The 26,288-nt window shown below is 29.8% G+C and overlaps 5 protein-coding genes across 16 annotated transcripts in view; 3 read left to right on the top strand and 2 right to left on the bottom strand.

Annotated features, from left to right (window-relative positions):
* The first annotated feature begins 76 nt into the window (after positions 1–76).
* Positions 77–3,857, top strand: LOC122574842 (acylamino-acid-releasing enzyme-like). 3 transcript variants are annotated; one of them, XM_043742940.1, is made up of 15 exons: positions 77–94; positions 299–470; positions 560–777; positions 861–1,024; positions 1,122–1,270; positions 1,343–1,607; positions 1,691–1,839; positions 1,912–2,080; positions 2,161–2,415; positions 2,481–2,618; positions 2,714–2,934; positions 3,008–3,087; positions 3,163–3,195; positions 3,316–3,537; positions 3,607–3,857. In XM_043742940.1, the coding sequence occupies exons 2-15, from the start codon at positions 336–338 to the stop codon at positions 3,707–3,709; spliced, it is 2,301 nt and encodes a 766-aa protein (XP_043598875.1). In that variant the 5' UTR covers positions 77–94; positions 299–335; the 3' UTR covers positions 3,710–3,857. The 3 variants fall into 3 exon arrangements, with proteins under 3 accessions (XP_043598875.1, XP_043598877.1, XP_043598876.1); XM_043742942.1 differs by lacking the exon at positions 77–94 and having other exon boundaries at positions 165–470; positions 1,343–1,451; XM_043742941.1 differs by lacking the exons at positions 77–94; positions 3,163–3,195 and having other exon boundaries at positions 168–470.
* On the bottom strand, positions 3,794–7,649 carry LOC122574845. 2 transcript variants are annotated; one of them, XM_043742951.1, is made up of 5 exons: positions 6,674–7,649; positions 5,382–5,577; positions 5,067–5,296; positions 4,759–5,005; positions 3,794–4,689 (listed from the first exon to the last, which is right to left on the bottom strand). In XM_043742951.1, exons 2-5 carry the CDS (start codon positions 5,482–5,484, stop codon positions 4,241–4,243), a joined length of 1,029 nt encoding a protein of 342 aa, XP_043598886.1. In that variant the 5' UTR covers positions 5,485–5,577; positions 6,674–7,649; the 3' UTR covers positions 3,794–4,240. The 2 variants fall into 2 exon arrangements, with proteins under 2 accessions (XP_043598886.1, XP_043598885.1); XM_043742950.1 differs by lacking the exon at positions 6,674–7,649 and having other exon boundaries at positions 5,382–5,755.
* On the top strand, positions 5,828–12,597 carry LOC122574841 (cilia- and flagella-associated protein 65-like). 3 transcript variants are annotated; one of them, XR_006319206.1, is made up of 19 exons: positions 5,828–5,966; positions 7,281–7,500; positions 7,627–7,892; positions 7,977–8,256; positions 8,316–8,504; positions 8,616–8,820; positions 8,898–9,143; positions 9,211–9,442; positions 9,520–9,876; positions 9,952–10,040; positions 10,110–10,383; positions 10,477–10,692; positions 10,786–10,974; positions 11,028–11,281; positions 11,351–11,603; positions 11,664–11,887; positions 11,978–12,142; positions 12,222–12,363; positions 12,456–12,597. XR_006319206.1 is itself a non-coding variant. In XM_043742938.1 (19 exons), the coding sequence occupies exons 1-19, from the start codon at positions 5,883–5,885 to the stop codon at positions 12,536–12,538; spliced, it is 3,972 nt and encodes a 1,323-aa protein (XP_043598873.1). In that variant the 5' UTR covers positions 5,828–5,882; the 3' UTR covers positions 12,539–12,597. The 3 variants fall into 3 exon arrangements, 2 of the variants coding, with proteins under 2 accessions (XP_043598873.1, XP_043598874.1); XM_043742938.1 differs by having other exon boundaries at positions 11,978–12,146; XM_043742939.1 differs by lacking the exons at positions 11,978–12,142; positions 12,222–12,363; positions 12,456–12,597 and having other exon boundaries at positions 11,729–11,881.
* LOC122574847 (tRNA (guanine-N(7)-)-methyltransferase) overlaps positions 12,376–26,288 on the bottom strand; it is a 29,926-nt gene continuing 16,013 nt past the window's right edge. For 3 of the 5 annotated variants that reach the window (XM_043742953.1, XM_043742954.1, XM_043742955.1), the window contains 7 exons: positions 14,545–14,667; positions 13,653–13,789; positions 13,414–13,556; positions 13,161–13,345; positions 12,973–13,086; positions 12,791–12,892; positions 12,376–12,722 (listed from right to left, as the gene is read on the bottom strand). In XM_043742953.1, coding sequence (XP_043598888.1) covers positions 12,591–12,722; positions 12,791–12,892; positions 12,973–13,086; positions 13,161–13,345; positions 13,414–13,556; positions 13,653–13,789; positions 14,545–14,556 — 825 coding nt within the window. In that variant the 5' untranslated portion in view covers positions 14,557–14,667 and the 3' untranslated portion in view covers positions 12,376–12,590. Of the gene's footprint in view, positions 12,723–12,790; positions 12,893–12,972; positions 13,087–13,160; positions 13,346–13,413; positions 13,557–13,652; positions 13,790–14,544; positions 14,668–15,271; positions 15,404–26,288 lie in introns of those variants that run through there. The other 2 variants (XM_043742956.1, XM_043742957.1) reach the window with 2 other exon arrangements.
* LOC122574840 (kinase D-interacting substrate of 220 kDa) overlaps positions 15,556–26,288 on the top strand; it is a 45,392-nt gene continuing 34,659 nt past the window's right edge. For 2 of the 3 annotated variants that reach the window (XM_043742926.1, XM_043742934.1), the window contains exons 1-2: positions 15,556–15,707; positions 16,280–16,350. The gene's annotated coding sequence lies outside the window, so the exon portion shown is untranslated. Of the gene's footprint in view, positions 15,708–16,279; positions 16,351–23,055; positions 25,586–26,288 lie in introns of those variants that run through there. The other variant, XM_043742931.1, reaches the window with a different exon arrangement.

Consider the following 26,288-nt stretch of genomic DNA (forward strand, 5'->3'; position numbering starts at 1 on the left):
GTGCTACCAACTTGAGAATCAAACCTATTATTTGTGTACAAAAGTAGAAAACATTGCTGAATAAAACGCACGTAGTAAATTTCATTTTTAAAAAGTAATTACAACTGTATATTTTAATATATTAAAACAAAATATATCATTACATCGTTTATCACATTAAAATAACATTAATATCCTCTATATTCAATAATTACTAATATTCTTTATATACATTATAATATAATAAATTTAAAACATTAAAACACTAATAAAATAATCTTACTCTAATTTTAATACAGTTACATTGTTTATTTCCTAGAAGTAATTATCTTGCAACATTAACTCACTAATGTTTTATGTACATAATTAATTGTTTATACATGTTATCTGTGTCTGATATCTTATCAACGTTTGGCTGTTTTTATATAACATATAATAATAGATTGAAAAAAGAATTTGAGGACAGGTTTGTAATAATGGCAACAAGTCAGGTATGTTACAGTTCAAAATTAAAAGTATTAAATCAATATTTGTAAAAAAATTTCCTTGAAAAATTAATAAAATATTTAATATTTTGTAGGCCAAAAAAATTGTCAATTTGTACAAAACATTAGCACGAAATCCTTCTTTAACTGATGCAAAGATTTTTGGGATAAGTGAAAATGAAGTATCGATTATAAGCGCATGGTCCCAAAGAAATTTAGAGAGAAAGACAAATCAAAAATTTTTCCAAACTTACATTTTAGATTCAAAGTTACAAGTACAATTTCAAAGCTTCCCCTTTGATACTACAACAGAGTATGATACATATTTGTTATAAAAATATAATTAGTTATATCTTTAAGATATACACCTAAAAGAAAGCTTTCTTTTCATTGTAGACTTCTATCTAATTTCTCTGAGGATAGACAATGTAAAGCGATATTAAGGCAGGTTACAATTGAGAATACTACAAAACAGTTTATTGAAATCTGGAGTAGACAGGGGCTTGTGAAAAGTTATGATCTATCTGCTTTGGATATGCATGGAGATGTATACGCAGATTGTAGTTATTAATCAAAAATTATTTACATTCACTACACAATATGTATGTAATATGACATCTAACAAGAATTAAAAGTTTTTGTTCTTTCTGTTTCTAGCTGAGTTTTCTTCTTTTCAATGGTCTCCAGATAAAACAAAAATATTATATATTGCTGAAAAAAAGCAATCAGAATCTGAACCATTTTATAAGCAGAAACGTATGAATAAAGAAGATAAAAATAAAAAAGATGAGAATGAAGTAACAGTGGTAAATTGCTTCATTTTTGAATTATACATATAAAGTAAAAGTAAACTTTAATTAATAAAACATTTGATATAGGGTAATGAATATATTTACAAGCCTCATTGGGGAGAACAATTGGTAGGTAAACACCATCCAGTTGTTGCTGTCCTTGATACGACAACAGACACAATTTCAACTCTCTCAGGTATACCAAATGATCTCTCACCTGCTCAAGTACTATGGACTGCAGATAGTCAAGGTGTTGTTGGTGTAGCATGGAAACATGAGCCAAGACATTTAGGTCTTATTGCTTGTACTAATAGACTCTCTTGGATATTTTTATTAAAAGATGGAGAGTACAGTAAGAAATATCCCATGTCACTCCATTGGCTTATAAATTAAGGTCATATATCTATGTATATACATTGTACATATATTTTTTAGAAAAGCTCTCAAGCGATGGATGTGCTGTCCATAGCCCAAGATTTAGTCCTGATAAAAAATATCTTATCTGGTTAGAAAGAGAAGCAGGTGGTCCACATCATAATACTCACAGACTTATGCATCTTGAATTTACTTCTGAAAATTCAAAAGTATTTGTATATTAGAATATACTTAGTTTACTGTTCATTTTATTTAAATTTATATCATTGTATTTTCTTTAGGCTGATATACTTGTAGACATTGTAAATTCAAGCATACCTATTCAAAATGCTGAAAAGTTTTATGGCTTGTATGGTCGTTTACCACGCCAATGCTGGAGCACTGATTCGCAGTATATATTCTTGAGTACAACACAACAGAATAATATACGTTCTTACATCATTAATAGAAGTAAAAATTCAAACTATATCTAACGTTTTACTAATTCTTTCCTTTGTTTAAATCATTAATAACGAAAATATTATTTACAGAAACGAAAACTATAACTGAGATCCAAAATGATAAAAGCAGTCTTGTTATTTTGGATGTAAAAGATGATATTATTGCATTTTCGGAAACATCTCTTTTAGAGCCACCTATGCTTACAGTAGGAAGATTTGACTCAGAAACAATTAGTAATGGTCGCATTAAAAGGAATAAAATTTCTATACCCGAAAAAATTCCTGGAAGTGAAAATTTAATGTATGAGCCTTCTGAATATGATTACAATAATGATGAAGAAATAAGTAAGTAATTTGTCATTTCAAGGGTTGAAAGATATAGACCAAATGTTTTTTTAACGATTTTACAGAACACTTCAACTTCATTTATTTTGGACCAAAAAGTGGAAATGACAAATCTGTACCTTTAATAATCATACCACATGGTGGACCTCATTCTAACTATGCAAATTTGTTTGTACTTGATTATTTCTTGCTTGTTTTATCAGGTAAATTTTTGATTTGCAGTAATTTATATTCAACAATCTGTCTTAATTATTCATAAAGATCTTAAACTTTCCCTAAAAAATTATTTTTATTTAAGGTTTCGCTGTGGTACAAGTTAACTATCGTGGTTCTACCGGAATGGGATCAAAGAATGTTGAATACCTTCAAGGAAAAGTTGGGGATGTCGATGTAAAGGACTGTGTGACTGCTACAGAAGAAGCTTTACGAAAATACTCATGGTTAAATCCAAACAAATTAGGAATTATTGGTGGTTCACATGGAGGATTTTTAGTTACTCATTTAAGTGGTCAATATCCAGTAAGTTCATAAACTATTCATAAACTTAAAAAAATAATAAAATTCAGTAATATGCAACAATTTATTCTTATAGGACTTATATAAAGCTGTTGTTGCAAGAAATCCTGTAATCGACATTGCTGCTATGTTCACTATATCAGATATTCCAGACTGGTAAAATATTAATGTATTATTGACGATTTTTCGTAGGTTCATAGTCATTTTTCATGAATTACAATTATATTGCAGTCGCAATGCACTGAGTAAAGAAGAAAGAATTATGTAAGATCAGTTGTAGAATAATGTATAATGAAAATAACAAAATAACACAATAATACAAAGATTAGATATGATATAGAATTCTTATTTCAATTATTGTTTTCATGATACATCTAATTTCAGGTGTGCTGCTGAAATCAATTATGCCTTTGATGAAAGTGCACCAATATCGGAATCGGATCGAATTGAAATGTTTGTGAAGATGTTTAAGTGTTCCCCGATTATTCACGTTAATAGTGTGAAAGCTCCAACCTTGTTATGTATAGGTTCGAACGATTTACGAGTACCCCCGTCTCAAGGAAAACTGTGGTTTCAACGCCTTAAAGCGAATGATGTTAAAACAAAGTAAGAGTTTTATAAGTACAAATTAAAAATTATAGTCACCATAAAATCTTCATTAAATCTTTATTACAGGATGCTAGTTTATAACGATAATCATTCTTTAGCATCAGGAAGTGCTGAAATTGATAACGCTATCAACGCTTGTTTATGGTTACACGAACATGTTGGAGTATAAATGGAAAAAAAATAATGAATAATTTTGTAACTGAATACGTGTTAATTAACCAATGAACACTTTAAAAATAATTGAAAGACAATCTTGTATAAATATTATATTTATTAAATACTGTATTTTTTCAACATTAAAAGCGACTTATAAACTATGAACAGGTTTTTGTTCTAAAATAGTACTTTTCGTTTTTGAATAATTGACCATACGTAGTGGCTATTTATATTTTATACATTACGGATCTTGTATGTACTTATATCTCAATATAGTTTTGTAGAACAAGTTATATAAAATATAAAAATATTCAGTATCATAAATGCTAGTGTATACAACATTGACAAAATAGTTGGTATAAAATACTAAAAAGAAATTCGGTATTCTTATCGATCACTTGTATGTGATTATATCTGGTTCATTCAAAAAGGCACTCATTCATACCATATATCTGAAGACTGCATTGTGTACAACAATATCTAATTAAAACATTAGATAACAAGTCAGTACAAATTAATTACATATAATAACTTGCATTTACTATTATGATCTAGCAGGGTTACTTTGTTCTGGAAACAGGGAATCATAACTAGGTGGTAAATCTTTATCAGCAACCGATGAAGGAACTGCGACTTCTAACATTGGTGCTGAGGGAACTGATGGATTTACAGATCCCTCTGTATCACGTGATAATGGTTCTGGTCTCGAACACACGTTTGAATCGGCGCAATCGATAGACCAACATAATTTTTGTGACCTTTTACATATCCATAAACACACAATGAATAAAATAAAGCATATAATCATGGTACTCACTGCACCTATTGTTACATTTGTACCAGTGCCAGAGCTAATAATTTCATGGGGACAATTATCCTCATCAGAACAAATACCTGGTATACAATTGTAAACGCCATCGCAAAAGTATTCATTTAGCAGACAGGTATCATGACCGATTAGTTTGTATCTCTTGTAGCCCACATTACTGCAATCTGTGATATTAAATGTTACATGAAAAGTATAATTTATAATTATAAAATTTTAAAATCAACCTAACTTACTTCCGAATGTTGTATAAGCAATGCGAATAGCAAGAAACTCTCCTTCTTCTAACTTCTCTTTTGATATAAATATTTCAGTTTCTAATTCTGCATTAGATTTATGATTGCTTGGATCATATTCGGCATAAATCTCTGATAATGATTGTGATTCAGAATGATCTTCTGACTCATGAACTGTATACTTCATATTACTGCGATCAATTAAACCACAAAACTTCTCTGTCTTATGAAAATCTTTTCTTTTAAACTAAAACAGATTAAAAAATTATTTATGATTTCATCTAAAACAATAACAAATTATTACTTACTTGTACATAATCCAGACACTGTGTTCCGTTTCTTCTGAAAGACATTTTTTGAATGACTCCAAATAATCCATAACCTTTGGCCGTAATAAATTTAAATTTACAATGAACATTAGCACGAACATTCCATCGGTCCAGCATGTACTTCGGCCGTACAATCGCCGCACCGATTTTAATGTCTATAGTTGACACTTTACCAAGTATATGACACAACTTCTCCGACTCCAATCCATCTAGAAGAAGAAATCACACGTTAAATATTCTTACCAATAATATCAAAAAGTTAAAAGATCATATTATTGTTTCAAAAAGACTTACATTCTTCGTAATAATTATTATAGAACGTACACAAACTATAATTCATACAATTGTTTGCGAAATATAATAAGTATAGAAGACTTAAGACACTCCGACGAGCCATTTTTTACAGGTACTGTCAAAAAGCCATAAAGAATATGGGTAACGTCACCATTACCAGTCGATGATGTGTATGTCTAAATCCTTAAAGGAATATCTATATGAAATAAGGAATTGCAAGAATTATCGTTAAATGTTTTCCACAAAATCGTTTGGATTTACTGCTCTCACGGATACGTCATTCCTTTATCAAAACAAAACGAATGTGTTCCTGTGCATTCGAGAGAAATCATGAGATCCGAGTTCGAGATCGCGATCGAGATTGACAACCTCGATCTGATACATTTCAAATGAAAATATATGCATCGTTGGGCAAATATCATTTTTGTGTTTGCAATTGAGAGGAACAAATTTTTGAGGATTCTTCACGGTAGATAACGATTATTGTAAAATAAGAATAAAATGAAAATAATTAAACTTGATTATGGAGACGTGGAAATTGGTAAAACGGCAATAAAAACGATAGAGATATGGAATGAATCTTACGTAAGTATGTTTGGTATCTAATTACTAAGCAGACTTTTAGGCAATTATGTGAAATTTGAAGCTGCATAAATGCACAGAATACGTTTAGTATGCAAAAATATGTAAAATATTCAAAGTAAAATACCTGTTATAACATTTAATAAATAAAACATCCCTACTTTTATTCCATTTTTTTAGTTTATAAAATAATAAATAAAATAAAAATTTGAATTTGCATAAATATTTGTAGTTTAATAATTAATAGACTGCGAATTTTTATACATGTATGCGAAATTTAAAGTTGCATAAATGCACAAAATACATTTAATGTGCAAAAAATGTATAAAATATTCAAAGTTATGGTTAGTGTTGTTATTATAGCGTTATAGTTATTATAGTCTGTGATAATACTATAATCTGTAATTATAAATGATAATTAATTATAAGGTAGTCTATCTATCTTTTATAAATTTCGATGATCTTCGGATGGCTTGTCAAGGTCAACATCTCGAATAAGTTTATCTATGCATATGTATAACTGCAGTTTGACTGCATTTTTTGACATATGCGGATGAAAATGTTTCTAATATTATACATAATATTTTTAAGGTTTAGAATAAATTTGAGATCTATAATTTAATCCAAACTTAACCTATACTTATATGTACATATATTATGTTATTTGAAAAATTCGTAACAAAAGTTAAGATTTAATTAAAATTACTTACTACTATACTACTACTTATGATTTTACGAGCCTTTTCTTAATTTTTTCGTCTTTGTCGGACAATTCCTTCAAATAATCTTTACAAGCATTTAAGGTATTTAATTTCGTGCCTAAACTTTCCGAATAAGTTTTGTAAAGATCCAAATAAATAATAACGAAACACGAATATTCGATGCGTGGGATAAATACAAGTGAATACAACTAAAATTAAAAACTTCTTGGATATATGAGGTTCAACATTATCTCACTGAAAAAAAGAAACCTGTTTTATTAACGAATTTTAAATATTTCTCCTTAGTCCTCTTTAGTATCCAATTAAGAATCATATTTGCTCCAACATTTCATTATTTTATAGAAATTTATAATAAAAATGCAAGACATTTTTTGAACAACCCAATGTGCAAAATTATTCAATACATTCACCTTGACAGCATATATTTCAAGGTCATTGAAATCGATGAAGTGGATCGCTTTGTAAATAATTATTATAAGTTTTCCATTTTATTCTTCTTTATAGGTTTTTTTACAAATTGTTTTATTAATAGATTCGTGGAAGAAAATGAAATTTTCTACGTACTGACTATTTTTATTTAATTTATTCATTACAGAAGGAACAAGTATATCAAGTCCAAAGAGATCCGATTACGAATCCTTTGGATCATGTATTTCATTTACGTTCTTATACTTGGACTCTAGCCTCCGATGAAAAATATATATGCGAGATACGTTATCAGCCACTTGTTGCATTTTCTAAAAATGTTGATTATTTCGTAATTATAGATACTAGTATGGAATGTACGAAAATTATTACTTATGGATGTAGTATCGGTATTTACCTTAAAATATGTATTTTGTAATGTATTATGAAATTTTATCTTATCTTACGGTTCTTTGTCTGTTTTTATATACATATTTCATTTCTATATTATAACTTTCGTTTATATATTTGAGCAGGTCCTGAAGTAACTTGTTCAACAACGAAGATTTTTATGAATTGCACAATACAGAAACCAGAAGTTAAAAGGCGAATTAGATTAACAAATAATTCTAAAGTTGCTGCGACCTTTATGTTTAATATAGATGAAAAATGTAAGCCTTTCCAGATAGACGCAAAATACGGCATTATTAGTCCTTGTTCTCGTAAATATATTACAATTACGTTTACATCGACAAGGGAGGGAAGATACACTTATTACTTGGTTGCTCTGATTTTATATCAAGTAAATTTAAATGAAACCATTGATAATATGTAATTTTTATGAACTGAGAATTATTTTTTATTGAAAAATTTATTTAAAATATAGGAACCAATTATTATAGAATTATATGGCTGGTGTAGTGCATTATCTTTTAAGACAGATTCTGATGCTATTACCTATCCTTTGAAAAGTAAAGATGGTTTCAAAGGATATATGAGAGATGGTACTGATACATTAGGAGATATTCCTCCAATATCCTTATCAAAGCATTATTTCAATCTTGGACAAACTGATGTGGATGTAGAAAATCTTATTCAGACAATACCTCATTCAATATGTCTCACAAATCATAATCATTCCAATTTATTAATTACCTGGGAGAAAGGTAATTTGTATATAGTTCATTGTGTAAAATATCTTTTTAATTCATTTATTGTATTGTAGATACAGATGAAATTTTTAATATAACACCTTCTGAGATGCTAGTTTGTGCACATCAGTCTGCTTTATTTGAACTTACATTTAATCCTAATACAAAAAGTAATCTTTATGGAAGAAAGATCATTTGTTCTGTTCTTCTGGAACATAAAAAGCACTCTACTTTCCCATTTGTTACATCTGTGACAGTGATAGGTATAATACTATTTTGTGCAAAAGTTATGATAAATCCAGTTATGATAAATATTTTGGATGAATTTACATGAAGATGGACAAGAAATATTTAAAAATTAAAATATATCTTAGGTCACTCCTTTCCTGTCATATCGAATGGATGGATTCCACAGTATGAAATACCTCAAACTGTAATAATGCCACCATGTATGCCATCATATCCAGTTTATACCACTTTCCTGATTAAAAGATTTGGACATTTACCTCTCATGTTTCAATTTGTTTCACCATCAGCAAGTCATTTTCTTGTAAAACCAATGCTTGGTGTGATTTATCAGTATGATATACAATCTGTAAATCCATTTGTGAATTCAACTTTGATACATTATTAATAGCTGAACTATTTAATTGCAGAGATTATGAAATAATTGTAGTTGAAATGACACCTAAACCCCAAGATGAACAGATTTATATAGAAAGATGGACAGTATACTTTAATGGGAATACGAAAAATGAATATTACATAGATTTCAAAGGATATGCAGAGAATGCAAATATTGTTTTTGGCAATAATAATGTTTTAAGTTTTCCACCAGTTATGCTAGGTTGTCAGCAGTTTCTACAACTTGCAATGCGAAATGTAACGCGTCATACAATAAAGTAAGCTAATTTTTCTCCTAAACAAAATGTATGAAATATATTTTAACATTTAGTTATTTATCTATAGGTATCAATTTTACCAGTTGCCATCTGAACTTAATATACAGTACATAAGCGGAGAAATCGATGCAAATGATACTTTGCATCAAGAATGTTCCTTTTCTCCGAATGAACCAAATATAGACTATGATTTTGAGGTACAATGTATTTTAAATATTGTAAAAAAAGGTGTACCTATTGGGTCAAAATATTGTGTAATCCTATGTGTTCGTGGAAGTAGCGAAATTGGGTCATTAAGGGTAAAATTTATGCAACATGACTTTATTACTTATTATGAAGTAAAAATTAAAGGTTTATCTTTTATTCATTTCTTTAGGCAACTCCGAACGAATTATATTTCAAAGAATTAGAATATAACGATACCAAGACCTTACATTTTGATCTTATTAATTCTAGTTTAGTAGATATTTATTATAAATTAATTTGTACACATCGTAATTGGCCACTTGGAAATATTGAGGAAGATGTTAAATTACATCCAGCATCAGAAACGATTTTCTCAGGATCGCATAAAAAAATTACAGTTTCTATCACACCACACACAGCAGTATATTATGAATTTACAATTCGATATTTGATAAGAGTTAATTTTCGATCAGATGCTTTAATAGCTAGACAAAAACCAATATGGATTTGCAATGTATACTGCATGTGTATTTTGCCTACATTAAAAGTAAAATTATAATTCATTTGACCATTAGAATTCGGATTTATAAAATAATGTTTATATATGCAATATCTGCATTAGGTGCAGAATATATGTGCTTTTGGATATAATCAGCGTTGTACAATTCATATAAGCAAACAATTTTTATGGAAGAGACTGCATGTAAATAGGTATATTTCTTTTCTATTTGTGTTATATAATCGGTATTATGTATTACATGATTATTAGTTCTTTTTTAGATTAAACAAAATCTTGGAAAACATATTACCAAAAGAAAGAAAATCCATAAATATTGATCTTTTTCCAATGTTCCAATGCAATAAAGGAGTAATATTGATAGAATGGATTATGATCAATCCTTCATCATTTCCTATTACACTGGCTTTAAAAAGAATAAAAAACTGTTCTTGTAAACCTGTTATAAAGACATTTGGTTATTTGCTTCAGCATACAGAAACTAACTGCATACATACAAATCTTTGTACAGTAAACATACGATCTAAAACATTACGTGTACGATTTTTTTTATGTCAACTAGCTATTTATATAAGGTACATTACTAAATTGAATGTATATAAAAGAGTAATATTAATTGATATTTTACAGCCAAAGGAAGAAACTGTGATTGGTATGAAGATACATTATACGTTAATCGGGAAAACAGCAATATGTTGGGAATTAGATATTGGACATGATCGTTATGTTATGTTTAACGTAGTCATTAATTGTTTAGCCGAGTCTCGGTCACAAGATAATTTCTTAAGCACTGCATCCGTAAATTTCGGACGAACTTATTTTGGAAACAAAGGGATAATGTATAGGGTATAATGTCATTTATAATATATATTACAATAGTGTTCATAAGATATAGTACTTTGTATCAACATAAGAATCATTAGTATAATGAAATTCTAGGTAAATTGGATACACAATATTACAAATAATGATTTACCGTATTCGATAGATATTAATAACATCTGCAGAGTGAATAAAGATTATCATTATGAAGTATTTTCATGTTTAACACAATGTGGTGTTATAAAGACTGGAACAGCTATACCTCTTCTTTTGAAGTTCCAACCAAGAATGTTTGGTACATATAAGGTATTATAAATTTAATAATTAGGAAATTAAGAAATTAATATTATACCTCTTAGGTAATAGTTCCAATAACTATGGGTGACAAAACAGAAGAATTGACAATGGAAGGAGAGTCAACTTTTGATTTTAGATTAGCCAGTTATGCGAGAGCTATACCATCTTATTGTGCTTGTAAAACTTCACTATTTCCTGCATATTTCAGTATTGATTGCATCGATGTGTGGTTTCTACCTATGCATAATGTTATTGTCAAAATGCTTTTAGTTTATAACAACTTAGATTTCGATGCACTCGCTTATGAGTGGATATGGTACTCTTAAAAAATTTTAATGTTTTAAAATCTTCTATCATATTCCTTTAAAATGTTAAATGTCTCTAGTCAAGACATACCAGAGATACTGTACATCGACGTATTTCCTCGAAAGGGTATACTACATCCAAAGGCAGTGCAGAGTTTTAGAATAAAAATCTACACCAAAGGATATCCTTGTCGAATCGATGTTCATATACCTTGTATATTTTTCAACGCTAGTAAAAGGCGGATATATCAAAGAAGCATTATCAAACATGCTATTCTAAGTCAAGAATTAGCAGGACAATTTACCATTACAGAAAAAGGCATTTATGTCCCAGTAAGTAAATAAGTAATATTTTACAATAAACCAATTATGTTATAAGTTGATTTTACATAGAAACCGTGGATAAAAATACTCGATAAACCTGATGTATACTACAAAACATTGAGTTTACGTTGTAGTGTATGTACCATAGAAGATGAATCTACAAAAGTCAGTTTATTAAATGAATTAAAAGCTTCTCCAGCAAATGTAATTTATTTTGATGATAGTAAAAAATGCAATGTTATAGACGAGAAAGAGCTTTGTATAGTGAAATTTATTTTAGAAGGCTTATTATGGTAAATATTGCTTTTCTGCATTTCATTTTTATAAATAATTAATAATGTAATTGTCATCGAAATTAATAAACTATTAGAGTTAATTTCTAGGGATATTGTCAATAGTAAAAGATTTAAAAAAATAGTTGAAGACAGTCTGATTCCTAACAGAAATTTGTATTATACCCAATTTATGATGGATATTTCGGAGCGAAAGAGATTAATACGGAGATCATATATATCACCGCCATTAACGTTTATTGATTCATTACTAGAGCAAGTAAAAAGAAATAATTTTTATGTATCATGTTGATTTTCTATCGAAAAATAACTTATAGTTTCTTTTTTTTATTAGATGTTATTTTCTATAATACACGATGAATTTTCCTTGAAAACTGCGCATTTGATTCCCAATGAAGATATACGGCATCGCAACTATCTTAAAATGTTACCCAAACAAAAAAGAACTGATTTGGAAAATGAGTTGGAAGAAGATAGTAATCTATCAATTTCAATTTTTAAAGACAAATTTTTTATTAATCTCTGTTTCAAAACTAAAGTAACATTTATTTAAACGACCCTTTTTTAGGACATGATGGATCTAATGATGAGGATAATAACAACGTGGACTCCCAATATTTGAGGACTGGATTTAGAGTATCTTTTGTATAATGATTACAAAAAAATATCTCCATTTATATACAAGTACATAAAGTATTTGGCATCAACTAATTTTGTTCTCAAATGGATCTGGAATGCGTTTAAATACAGCCAAAAATTTATCTCCTTTATTTCTTGTTACCTTTTGACCTTCTTCTGTGCTTTCATATAATTTTTCAACAATAGGATCTTTATCCTTTATGAAAAAAAATTGTAAGATAATGGCTGACTTAATCTTTTGAGAAATAAGTAGCAAAAACTTACCAATTCTTCTTTAGAAACATCGTCAAACAATGGATGTTCGCGGAAATGTTCCACTATCCATTCATGTAAGTCTTTGACATCCGTCACTGTATATACAATGGCCTTTAAATAATATTCATAGTTACTTATTTATGTAAAAAGAATATAGAAACATTTAAGTAATATTTTAGAAAATATATTACTCCTTCAGTCAACACATAAGCATATTCTGCCAAAAGTGTCTTATTTATAATCCTCCATTTATGCTTGGACTTTTTAAAATGTGGATCTGGATATAAGAAAAACATTTTCTTCAACTACAAAAATAAAAATCAATATTTATAAAAGTACAGAATTATAAGTTTAAATATATGACTATACCTTATTATACCTGGCCTTTGTGAAAGTAATTTGGTAGATACTTCATTGCATTAGTCCTCAGACATGCAATGTTTTGGTATTGTCCTGGATTTTGTGATCTTAATGCAGCTATGCGATCCATAACATAGTCAGACACTTTTACTCTAATCTCCATTCCAAGAATTAAATTTTCAGGAAACATTAATGACAATGTAACTATTGAAGAAAATATTCTGTTAATACATTAAGAAACAATTTAATATAAAATTAAAATAATTTTGTACCTAATAGTCCTCCATAGCCACAACCAATATCTACAAACTCAACACATTTCTGTGAAAGATTCTGTTCTTTGGACTCTCCATCATTAGTTACAAAATAAAACGGATATAATGTACCCCAATTCATTAAATCCGGTTTGATAGGACTGAAATTGTATTCAAGAAAAGAATGAAAAATGTTTATAAATAAACTTCAATCTTTTTAAGTAATTTTATATTTTTTATGGAAAATAATTACATACTATTCTAAGCAGTGATCCGCTATGGGATTCGAGTGTGCACGTTGTCTGTAATATTTTTTTTGTGGCAATGGTAGTAGTTCTGACATGATAATTGTCAAAAAGCAGTCCACGTGGATAATACAATAACTTAACCTAATCTGACAAAAATCTAACCTAATCTGAACCGTAAGAAGATTATATATCTACGAAATTTCAAATTGCATTTGTCAAGATGTTATCTATAAATCTTGCGAAATACAATATAAATATATAAAGATGAAATAATTATTAAAAAATTAATTATTAAATAATTATTAATTATTATTAAATATAATTATTAAAAAATTATTAAAAAATAATTATTTAAAAAAAATATATACGTATTATATATTATATGTATATACATTAAATTAATATCGAAACTGAAATTAAATTGATAATATAAATATAATATAATTTCTACTTATTAATTGTTACTTAATCATCAGAGAAGAATTTCTTTCTTTGCTATCATTATAACTAATAAATAACTAAAATGTATATACATTGCCATAGTATTTTAATAAATTAATTTATATATAATACTTCAAGATAAAATAGGCACTTAGAGGAAAAATAATAGATATTTATTATATCCTTTATTTATAAATTTTGAATTTTCTATTGAAGATATGTAAATACGATATATTGATTCTGATTGCGAATCGGATCCAAACCCGACCTAAAATACAATAGATCATTTACTTTTAGATATTGTTTTTTGAATATAAAATGAGAAATTCATCTGGCGAGAAATTTTTGTACATCATCAAATCATTATATATCATTGTAATTTCGCTTCACGAAAGGGTTTCAAAAAATGGTAGGAATAGTATCAGTCATGTTCTCGGTCACAAGTGACAACAAAGCTTACAAGACAAGTCATAATACATATTTACATATGTATTATTAATTCTCTAATTCCTTCAATCTTTCCGTATATTTTTGGTCAGGACCATCCTCTTCTAATAGGATCACAGAATAAGTATAGAGTTTCCTGTATAAGAAAGAATATTATAAGTTACCAACTTTAATTTATAATTGGATTTATTCCTAATGCTTTTATTTAGTACAATTTTAACAAGAACATAAAATGATAGTGGAAGTCATTGACAAGGAGCTAGGATTGTAGAATAAGGACAAAAATGGTACTGCTATCTTTGTGTCTATTTTATATTTCAATTTGCTTTTAGTATGTTTGTTCTAATGATAACAGGAGCATAGAACTATAGTAGAGGTATTGGATGAAGAGTGGTGATTAGGGAAGAAAGACAGAACATATGAGTTATTACGAAACACTTTAATTTCCTTGAACTTCGTAAACTTGTAGGATCTGGATAGGAAAAAGATAGTAACGAAAAAAATATTGGAGAAATTCTGCCAGATTTTCATTTTCTTTTCTCTTTCGAATTTTTTCATTTTCATAATCGCAATGTACATTTGATGGAATACATTAATGTAAATCTAAAAAGAAATTACAAATGAAATGCTGCGTTAACGCAACTATGGTTCCGTAATAAGTTGTTAAATGAAATTACTTTGGGCAGTGAATTCGTATTCTTTATATATCAAAAGAATTAATTATGTATATAAATTCTTACTGAAATTTGAAGATGTAAACATATACAGAATTCACATGAAATGCAAAAATATATGAAACATCCAAACTATAGTACGCGTTATAATATTCAATAAGTGAAATAAACCTTTGCTTAGACTAGGTTACGTTTGCGAGAACGATACTATAACATAACTATAGCCTTAACCTGGCCATGGCGCACGTGCATGAGAAATCAGCTGTTCGGCATTCGCAGCGCCGCCTGGTGGATGACGCTACGTACACCGAATGAAAGACGGCGGAGTAACATTTTCCTGTTCACGATTTTACCGTGTGATTGAACGAATTCCTAGAGTCGTTTAATAGACGCGATGTGAACAATAATTTGATATAGAACGTCGTTTCTAATTGACGACGGTGCGGTCCACGTTGTCCAGTAGTAGGATTCGGCTACCTTGGAAGTTATCGTACTCTCTCAGGTGAGGTTAGAATCCTCTCGATAAAAATGCTTTTCATTACTCCCGTGCAGTTCGAGATCACTTCGAAGAAATCGAAACGTGTTAGAAAGCAACAAAAAACAAATCATTCTATCTTTTTTATTTGATGCACGTTTACAACAACGTGTATTTTGTATATTCTCTTGGAATTTAAGCGTACTTCGTCTTTTGGATCGTTCTCGACATAATCGCCAATTTTCGTAACATTAAAACATTTCAAAAGTTTTAGTTCAATTGATTATTAACTAAAATTTCATTAATACGTATAATTTGTCTTCAAGCTTTATGCAAAAGTTATTTTTAAAAGTCATTTAACTAAGAGTGTTTTTCTTTGTTAAAACGAGAGTAAGATTGGAATACAAAGATTCGAAGACAGGATTTATCTCTTTCCTTTTTTATATTACTGTTTTGTATGTATGTACAGCAATTTTTACGTTTATGTATTGGTACTTAGAACGAATATGAATCTTTTTTGTGGAATTAATTCTTTGATTTCAAATTCAATTTTTATCGATATGTTTAAAATGATCGATCTTTTATACGATTGCTCCTAGGTTGAGCAACTGCGATTTTATCATACATGACAACAACGGATATCCGGGAGAATCAATCTTTTGTTTAATTGGTGAGTCTGATCAATAAACTAAGATCATTGTTTATTGTTGATACCATTAGTACTAATAAGCGTAGCGTAATTACTATAATAGCATACCTAGCGTAACGTTTCATGTTATTATCGTAGTCTTAATTCAATGTTTCATGTTATTATATTCTGTTGTATAGCCTTCTATGCACAATTGCTTCACTACGCGAAGTTATTAATGATTACAGATATTTATGCAATTTCATATTTTTATAAGAATAACAAAATAAAATTTAATATTCTATTTTGCATATTATATAGATTTTAGCATTTTACATATATTCGTGTGTATTTTTGCATTTTTAAATTTCTCATAAATGCGTGAAACTCATAGTTATGATGCTGTATTGTACAATCGGTGTACGATGCTTTCAAGTTGTTTTTATTTGCATTTTTATTAACGATGTGCAGCTCTTTAGGAACGCTAAATTTTCCGAAAAGGAATTAATTAAATAAAGTGAAGTTTAGTCTCGGAACGAAAATTTTTTTAATTGAAGATAAATTCCAAGCGTTTTATGAACGTTACAGAAGTCGTAATAACATGAAAAAGGTTACTGATAGCTAATCATTTAAGCTAGTAGACAGGGATTTGATAAGGTTGCAATTCCTTGGCAATTTTATTTCTTGAACAATATTAACAATGTATAAGAATTATACAAGGAATGTTGAAATATAATATGTATAAGTAAGTTTAATTTTTAAAAATGTATGGTGATCGATATTCACACGGAACAAAAATATCATATCATTTACACTTAATCCATATAGATCAATTGTATCCATATCATTATATGGGATCATTGTTTCATACGTTCTTATTTGGTCTATTTACTTTCATTATGGAAGACTATCAGATTCCATCGCTTTTTATTACATTACTGTACTATGACTCATATATTTATACTAACACGTATAAACCATGCATTAATATTTATTAATTAACCCTGTTGTTCTCGTTTTTTCTTCGCGTTTGTATCTTTTCAGTTCCTCGTGTAATAAAAATTTGAAATTTTATTTATAAAACGCAAGAAATACACAGAAGCTAGTAAAATTATATTGAATACTAAAATCAAATATTACAAAATTATCTATATTTTAATAATATAATAGATTATAAATTAATAATATAAATTGGAATAGAAAGTAAAAGAATATAAATTAATAATAATAATAATAGAAACCGCAGGATTAAATCATATACAGGATGTCCCAGAGTTCAACAACCAAACTTCATCAATACATATATTTTATGGCTGTAGTGAAACAAAAAATATTATATAAATATGGGCTTTTTAAAGCTTTATTAACAGGAGAAGAAGTACGATCTTACTTTCTTTATCTTTTACCCGAAAGCAATTTCAAAATTTAATATATTGTACATATTATCAAAATTGTCCTTTTTTTTTTGTTTTAGTGTTGAACATGTACTGATCCAACCTTTTTGTAGTTTTAGAAATATTGTTCAATATAATATTAAAATATTGCTCGTTTTAATAATTATATCTTTGGTTTCCATAAAAGTTTGCCAACTTATGAGCTGTATTTTCAAGAAGTATACATTTTTAGACCTAACAGGTTTCTATATTCAATTATGTTATATTAAAATATATATTATTCTTTAATCATAAAATTAAGAATCAAAAGATTCTGTTCTTCTCCTGTAGCTTTAATATACATATATATTTATAAAATCAAATATGCACTTCAAATTCCATTTGAAAAACATGAACCCCACGGGTTAATCATCGGAAACATAGTGAAGGGGGAGTACAATGGGCATTGTGTCGTATATTCACGGAAGAACAAAATCGTTGTCGCGAAATCGAAGTCTTATTGCAAACGTCTATTTATTTTCTAATAGGGAGATTAGGTTTCCTCTTGGCAGTTGTGGATCGAATTAGCTCGCTTTCTCATGTAAACATAACTGAATGTAATCCTTCTGTGTCGGAAACGACACTTTCATTACGCGAAAGAGTGTGGCGTCGTGAATATTATCTGGTGTCAACAAGTCTGTTGTTGGTGTTAAATGTTTTTTAATTTAAACTTAATGCGCCATTCAACAATATGAACGCGTGGCTGCCAGATCCACGAATTTGGTTGACATTCGAGTCGGATTCAAGCTGGGTAAATAATAATTTTCGTAGCTAGTTTTAAACGCGTGAAGTAATATTATGCGCATGCGCAGTCGATATCATTGCGCGACAATGTAACCGAAATAACTAGTTTTTCATTAGCATTATATTACTATATATTAATTAGAAATTTTTGAACACTTGTAAAATACGACGTACATATTGTTTGGAGCAAAATTTTACAACATTTTAGTAATGGCATAATAGGATACAATAGTGTACTATCTCAACAAAATGTGTTTATGCGTAAAATGATGACGGAAGTCGTATAATTGGAGGGAGACGTATCTAGGTTAATCTGTATATATAATTTACATTTTTTAAATCGACCTAATGCGTTGAATCTTCAGTGAAATATTAAACGGTACATAATAAATGAATTTAATTTTATTTCTACAATTACACATCATAAACCGATAAATAGACAACCATAAACCATTTTCGACACTGATATTGGTTAATCAGTAACCAACAAATATTCTGACCGTCGATAATGATTATTTGTAACCAAAAATATTTTCAGATCTTTTATAATGATTGTTCCTGAACCATTTAAACTAATTGTAAGATACTTATAATTCCGATACTATCACTCTTTTAATTTAGATTATAACTGTTATTATCTCTGAATCAAATATACTTTAGTAAATCATTGGACTTAATTGAATAATTACTGTATATCGACTGAGATGTAGTGGCTCACGAAGATATTCGAACACATATTATACACTTGAATATATTATATGCAATATATGAAATTTCTCAAAACTTCATTAACACTATAGTGAGACACGAATATCGTGACCATAATAGTGTCTGAAACCAATCGGAAAATATATATAGCAGTTACAAGATATTTAGATACACTTAGATACACTTAGTGAAAAATTAGCATGAATATTAATCTTAAACAGACAATTAGTGTTACAGACTCGCAGTAAATATTGTGGCTTATTACTATAATGAATATGTAATTGACCACTCAAATGTTTTGGTGATCTTTGCGAAATACGCTTTCAATGAATATCTTACAATTTCTATATGTATTTTCAGATTCGTTTCCAATTTTACCAATTTAATGACGATGGTCGTATCTCGTTACAGTGTTAATGAGATTTCAAAATGATTTGCATAGTGTATACATAAAAAGATTTTAAGATTGTCGAATACTTTCGTAAGTCACTGTAAATCATGTTACTGGACAATTTATACGAACGTTGTCGTAGTTGTGTTTCATTGACGCAGATTAATGTCTCGATGTCTCGTAGGGAAATAATTCGGGATGCATATATCATGGGACGATCTTCAGAATTTTGTGTACTCAGTCGATTCACAGAACCGCGAAAAATGCAAGAGTGCAGCAAGGACTTGGCACGAATTTGCCACGGAACGTCGTAGTACGCGTGACGTATAGTCTTGTTTCATCTGCTGTTATCTGAAAATCCTCTCTGTCCTACTTATTTATATTTATGTATTTGAAACGGCGACCAGGCAAAAGATACGAAGCATCGCTAACGTGACCGAGTTTCGTCTCGAATTTTCAGAGATTCATTGTAATCTGGTTACGTTCTTTCCGTCTCGCCGTTAATTTCCTTTACCTCCCTGAAAAATCGCCGAGAGATTCTATATTCGATAAACAACCAACGAGAAAGAAGTTTATCAATGATAGGTAGTTCTTAAAGAGGATGATGTAGGATTTTCTAGGGATTCTTTAGGGAAGAAATGATAGATGCAATTTTTTAAACCAAGAGTTTTTAGATACAAATTCTGATATTTTCTTACTTAGAATGTTCTGGATAGTCGTATAAGTAGAAGAAAAATGCATTTCTATTTAAAAGAATTGCATCTACATTTTTTGAGTGTATCATAATATGATTTGAATTTGTGAAAACACAGATTTCTTTAATTCGTTCGACTTCCTCTATCTTTAACTAGAAAAGAGATATAATTTGTTGTTGTTATACGAACCACTCTGTATAATAATTGCTGGAATTAGAGCCAGTCGACACATATTTTACTTATTTTAGCGAACACTCTATGCTGATACATTTAAAGCTAATCTGCATAGTTTGTAAATGGATATGAATCTCTTATAATCCATGAATGAAATCCAGAGTACATAGTGTAGAATGACGAACGCGAAACACGTGAAGTATTGAATGTTCAGAATATTGAAAAGAGAAATTCTGAGGATATTAAATATTTTTTCGGCATGTCTCTTTGTTGAAAATATTAAATATCTTTTTCATGGATTGATGATAGGGGATGAAACAAAGTAAAAAAGTTATAATTACGTCTTGGTAAATAAATAATTTATAAATATGTTTGCATTGAAAAGAAAATGTTTGTTTAGATCCACGATACTGATTCACCGTTCGGATGGTTATAGGCACTGATTTATGAAAACGTGTCAGTGACGTGGCGTATTACGAACAAAGGAGACTCGCGAGAATGACTCGTTGAAGTTGAAACCCATTGTTAATGGGACAGAAAATTCTGAAAGCATTTTTTGGGTCGATCAAGTAAATATGTAAAAGCTTGCAGATAGTTCCTCGATAAGATGAAACCTTGTTCTCAAGTGTGTATCTGTCCATATTTTTTTCTTCCTCTTCCATTGATAAAGCACGAACTTGAGAAGAATGTAGTAACCTACAATTTCAAGAAGTTTCCTCACTAGTCATTTTCCAAGTATTGTTTTGTTTTCTGTATGTATATCTTTCTTCTCCATAATACATGATACGTTCATACTATGAATGAAAAATTAAACATTATTCGGGTTTGTATTCTAAGAATCTCTGAAAAATTTAAAATTATCTGAACGCACTAAGAAAATTTGTTTATTTATTTATGCAAGTTTCTAAGCATTTTCCTTTTTTACTTAACATCAATATTTTACAATACAAATTTGATTAGATCCAAAGTCCAGAATTGAAATTAATTAATTCTGTTACAGAGGTCCCTAATTAACATCGAAAACGTTGGTCGTTGTTAGGACATGGCGACGAAGATAATTTAATATTGTCTGCTCTCTGTTCTAGGAAGCTAATAACGCTTTATTCTATGTATTTCTCTTTTTCCGTTACTCTTCTCACTTTCCATTAGTGTTGAGAAGTAAATAGGGCAAGTCTATTGAGTCGCCCACTCTTATTGGATCGTCCTATCAAATCTTCCTTGAACAATTGCTTTCGTATTACCAACAACGCCTATAGATCTGTCCTTGCAGAAGACAAGTGACGGTACAATAGGAAATAGAAAAATCTAATACACACTTCATGGTATATGAACATCAGAAGAGCACATCAAACAGTGTATTAGAATAGGATAAGGTCGATTTATTTAGGTCAGGACGATACTTGAGTCAATTTGAGTCAAGCTAAGTCTTGTAATTCGACAAATTCGGTCATGAATAGACTTTGAAGCGATCTACATTTGAAAACAGATTACGTATTTAACTCGTTATTAACGGTGTGATAAATAGCGAAATATATTGTATACATTAATAGCTCTATGGCCATAACTTTCTATGAGAATATAACTTGTACGTAACAAAAGGGAAATTTAATTAACGTTGATATTCGCTGTTACATAATGATTATCATAATTGTGTAGCGTATGTACATAACTATATTTCTGCAAGTAACTTTATCGTTCATTTTACTAGTTTTTACATACTACTTCCTTGTTGATGGAAATAAGATAAATTCAAGAATTCTAATCTGAAGATGTTGCAGCTTAAGTAATTTAAATAACTCTATCTTATTATATTATTGAAAGTCTCAAAAATCTACTTCACCGGTACCTGCACAGTATATTCAAAGCTACGAAATCTTGGAATTTTCTTTGGAGAGCATCCAGCTCGAAATGACATTGACTTCTACACCATACGTTGCGCAAAATCTGTTATATAATCATAAATAAATGAAGAGATGATTTCACATAGGGATGTGCATCATAAATGCGAAGTAAATTTTTGTACAAAGGTCAAGGTTGAAAATACATTGTAATTTAGTCAATCATTTCAGAAACTCAAGAATTGTGGGATAAAAAAACTTTTCAGATAAAACAAAACATTCTATAACGTCTGATAATTATCGAAACAGTTATAAGCTTATTTTATTTAATTTTCTTGTTATATATTTTACCTTTTGACAATTTGTACACATTGTTTTCTATGTTATATTAACATAAATGAAAGATTTAAAACTGGAATAGTTTATAAAGTAATTAGCACATCCACCCATCAAAAAGTTTCTAGAAGTTTATACAGATCACAGAAGATTAGAATATTTTCACCGAAAAAAATATGGTTATAGACTTCGTTGGACGTGCTCAAGCATTCTATAGTAATGGAATTTTCGCTGTGAGTGTTCCTAGGCCAAGAGAAAGGATTTTTCCTATAACCCATTACGTAACAAGCAGTGAAATAATGTATAAAGTTACGTAAACGTACCATTATTGAAAAATGCAGATAACGTACTTATGTATTGCTTCGTCAAAGTACAAAGCTTACGAAGTTCATAAAAGATATATATATATATATATATATATATATATCATACGGTCACATATACTTTCAGAAGCCAAGCTTCTGTCGACTCTAGCTTTTGTTAATTGCTCAATTTCACGATTAATCTTCAATTCTTAAAAGAACAAATGATTTATTCCCGTAAGATTGTTTATCGCAAAAGATGGTATAAACCATGGAAAATTTCAGAGAAAATGAAAAAGAACATTACTCGTAATATTATCAGTTTCCTTTATTTTCATTTTTGGAGTTAACGTGGCTTCTGAGAGACTCAAATAGCGATGAATTCCCTATCGTAGTCACAGTATTAAGAACTGTAGGTGAGATATTATGTTAATACAACTTCAGCCCTTAATGGATCACTGCAATAATCCACAAGAAAAGAGGGGGGGAGGGTAGAAATCAACTTTTACGTAGTTTTCTTATTTACGATATTCTAATTGAACCATTTTCCAGAAATAGGCAAGTATCTACATTGGATTGTTATTGCGCCTCTAGCCGGTAGAGACCTTAAGAATTTATTAAAGAGCAGACAACGATGACATTAGCCGCAGTTGAGTTAGCTGATTCAACAAAGTTACCGTTAACAACTGTGGTCAAACGCAGGGACGAAGACTCTTCCAATTTTAGACGAGCGTATAAATTGCGATATCCATCCCGCCGTCCCACTCTTTGTGTTTCCTCGAGCACAGCTGGCGCACGATAGTAAGAGGATGATCCATCCACGTGGATCGCCCACATGAGTCAGGTATCGTGGCCCGTGGTTAATTGTTCCCGCGTCTCAGTACGCGAAGGATGTTAGCACGATCGAGTTCTGCGTTAGCACTGTCTCTTCTCTGTCCCTCGCAACCTACTTTTTCCACAGTTTCTCTATCATTACGTTTCCTCGTGGACTTTTTTTCGCTCCAGTTCGATATTTCCAAAAGTGAACAAGTTGTCGTGAAACTTTTATTATTTAGTCGGTTAATTAAGTAATCGGAGGTGATATTGTAAAGTGGAGATCATTTAATTTATTGTGAAAGTAGCTTAAATAATATTTTCTTCGCTTTGATGCGGGTATTTTAAACGTGCTCGACATTTTCAAAAGTAAATGAGCGTGTAATTTGGTCATTTGGTTGACTATAAAGTGGGATCATTTAGATTATCGTACAAGAAATTTGAATTATCTATTCTTCATTTTAATATGGTTGTTTTAACCACATTGGATATTTCTAAAAGTGAACGAGCTTTTCGCGTAACTTCGTTTAATTGCATTTCTTTTAATAGTGATTTAAATCACGTGTTCTTCATTTGAAGGTGTTTGATATTTCTAAAAGTGAATAAGCTGATCATAAAAGTGGTTGAAATTATATCGACGTGTGTTTCGATTTTGATTATCTTTTATATACGTGACAATGGTAGTTTTGCGTAATTCCTTATCACATGGATCTAGTTTTATTGTATATTACCGATCTATCTATCGAATTTTCCTGTGATTACATGAAAGTGGTTTTATTTCTTGCGTCATAAGTTTGGATTTATGCATCATTTTAGCAAAGTTGTTTGATAAGTATGTTACACTTGTTATCGAGGCATAGTAAAAGCGCGTGTTTTAGTGATTATTCGCTAATTGGGAAAGATTAGTCAGTTGTTCGAGCTGCTGATAGCTTCGACGTAATCATTTATTTATCTGGAGATCCTCTGCTTTTTCGCCGAATCCTTTCATTTGTATTAGAGTAAATCAGTTCCGTATTACCACTGCTACTTTTTTATTTAACTTAGGCATTAAACATGTGCCCTTGTTATCTTTATTTCGTATCTCTATTTTTGGATATCTTAAAAATATTGACTTGTCATAAATAGGCCGCTGATATTTATGCAAATTCATATCTTTATGAATATGCTTGAAAAGATAGATACTATATATAAAATTGTGTTACCTATTAAATATTAGATAAAACACTATACTCTGTATATTTTATATATTTTTTCATTCCATGCGTGTTCTGTGTTCTTTTGCACCTTTACATTTCCCACAAATGTCCAAAAATCCCTACTTTTTACTTGTATGTTTTTCCCATATATTTATCTAATTAGTATAATAGATTTTGATCATGTTCCTACTATTCCCAAGCAACTTTCAAGTAAGCAGTGCTCGATGGCCGATTGCTCGGTTCACTATGACGACTTTTCGCCTTGTGGATGCTAATAAATCGCGATCCAACGACGAATAATTCAGTGTGCGTTCGACTGTCGTCACAGTTCACTTGAAGCGAAGGTGCTCCGAAGGTTTTTGAAAATCGGCCGTGTAAAATCTTTTATCGATCGTCTCTCATCACGGAGTGAAATATTTCACTGAACGTAGTATCGCTCTTTACGGAACGTTTGAACGATCGTGGACTACGTTTTTGAAAAGTTTGCAAAATCGAAATAAACATCGCACGAAAGTTATTGAAGAAAGTTGAACAATAGTTGTATCATGGATGGTGCGGTCGCTGGAAAATCAATCGGTGGAAAATTATCATTGAAAAGAGAAAACGTTTTTAAGACTCTTTTAAACGTTTCGAGTTTTGGCATTAAGGTGACGAAAATGCTACGCGCGTTTATTTATAGCGAACATCGATTCATCGTTTGTGGTGTTTGAGTTTGCAAGTGGATAGACGTTGCATTGGTGAAAAATGAATGATCCATTGATATTCGCATTCGGATCAAAAAGGATCGATCGAAATACACGTGTGTTCACGTCCTATCTACATACGTTTTGAAAGCTTCGATAATCATTGTATTCATAGCGAAGCTCTTTTATCTGCGAAGATTGTCAGCGCGTTCGAGCGAATTTTTATTCTATAATTCACGAGAGAAATTAATTTAACAGACGGTGTGGAAGAAACGCATAATTTAATTCGATCGGCTTTGATGTGGGAAATAATTTTGTAAAGTATTTTATTATCCTCTCTTTGTTATTTACTCACCCGTAAGGAAAATTTATATTACGTTGTTTAAAAAAGATTGATAACACCAGTGAAAGTTTACGAGTTCTTGGATATAATACTGCTTCGAAACTCAATAAAGCAAAATTGATTTAAAAATCTTCGAACGGGCGAGTTCAAGTATATTCAAGTAAAGGATTAACCAGATAAAGGAACATCTTCCTCTGAAAGCAAAATTTTTCTGAAAGGTTTCGCGAGCCTCTGTATATAGTGGCTAGAAAATATTTGCACATACGCTCATTTTCCAATGAAACGATTTTTTTTATTTTATAATTTTCACTACTAAGCTTCAGT

Source organism: Bombus pyrosoma, linkage group LG14, assembly GCF_014825855.1.
Source record: "Bombus pyrosoma isolate SC7728 linkage group LG14, ASM1482585v1, whole genome shotgun sequence".
In the NCBI taxonomy this organism is placed as follows: Eukaryota; Metazoa; Arthropoda; class Insecta; order Hymenoptera; family Apidae; genus Bombus; species Bombus pyrosoma.

Bases quoted from the DNA above. Each gene is read 5' to 3' on its own strand.
- LOC122574842 (XM_043742940.1), top strand. From the start codon at position 336: ATGTACATAATTAATTGTTTATACATGTTATCTGTGTCTGATATCTTA. The intron at 1,271-1,342 runs GTAAATTGCTTC...CATTTGATATAG, and splicing joins ATGAGAATGAAGTAACAGTG to GGTAATGAATATATTTACAA. The intron at 1,840-1,911 runs GTATTTGTATAT...TATTTTCTTTAG, and splicing joins TTACTTCTGAAAATTCAAAA to GCTGATATACTTGTAGACAT.
- LOC122574845 (XM_043742951.1), bottom strand. From the start codon at position 5,484: ATGGCTCGTCGGAGTGTCTTAAGTCTTCTATACTTATTATATTTCGCA. The intron at 5,297-5,381 runs GTAAGTCTTTTT...TTCTTCTTCTAG, and splicing joins TAATAATTATTACGAAGAAT to ATGGATTGGAGTCGGAGAAG. The intron at 5,006-5,066 runs GTAAGTAATAAT...AATCTGTTTTAG, and splicing joins AGTGTCTGGATTATGTACAA to TTTAAAAGAAAAGATTTTCA.
- LOC122574841 (XM_043742938.1), top strand. From the start codon at position 5,883: ATGAAAATAATTAAACTTGATTATGGAGACGTGGAAATTGGTAAAACG. The intron at 8,821-8,897 runs GTATGATATACA...ATTTAATTGCAG, and splicing joins ATGCTTGGTGTGATTTATCA to AGATTATGAAATAATTGTAG. The intron at 9,877-9,951 runs GTAAAATTATAA...TATCTGCATTAG, and splicing joins GTATTTTGCCTACATTAAAA to GTGCAGAATATATGTGCTTT.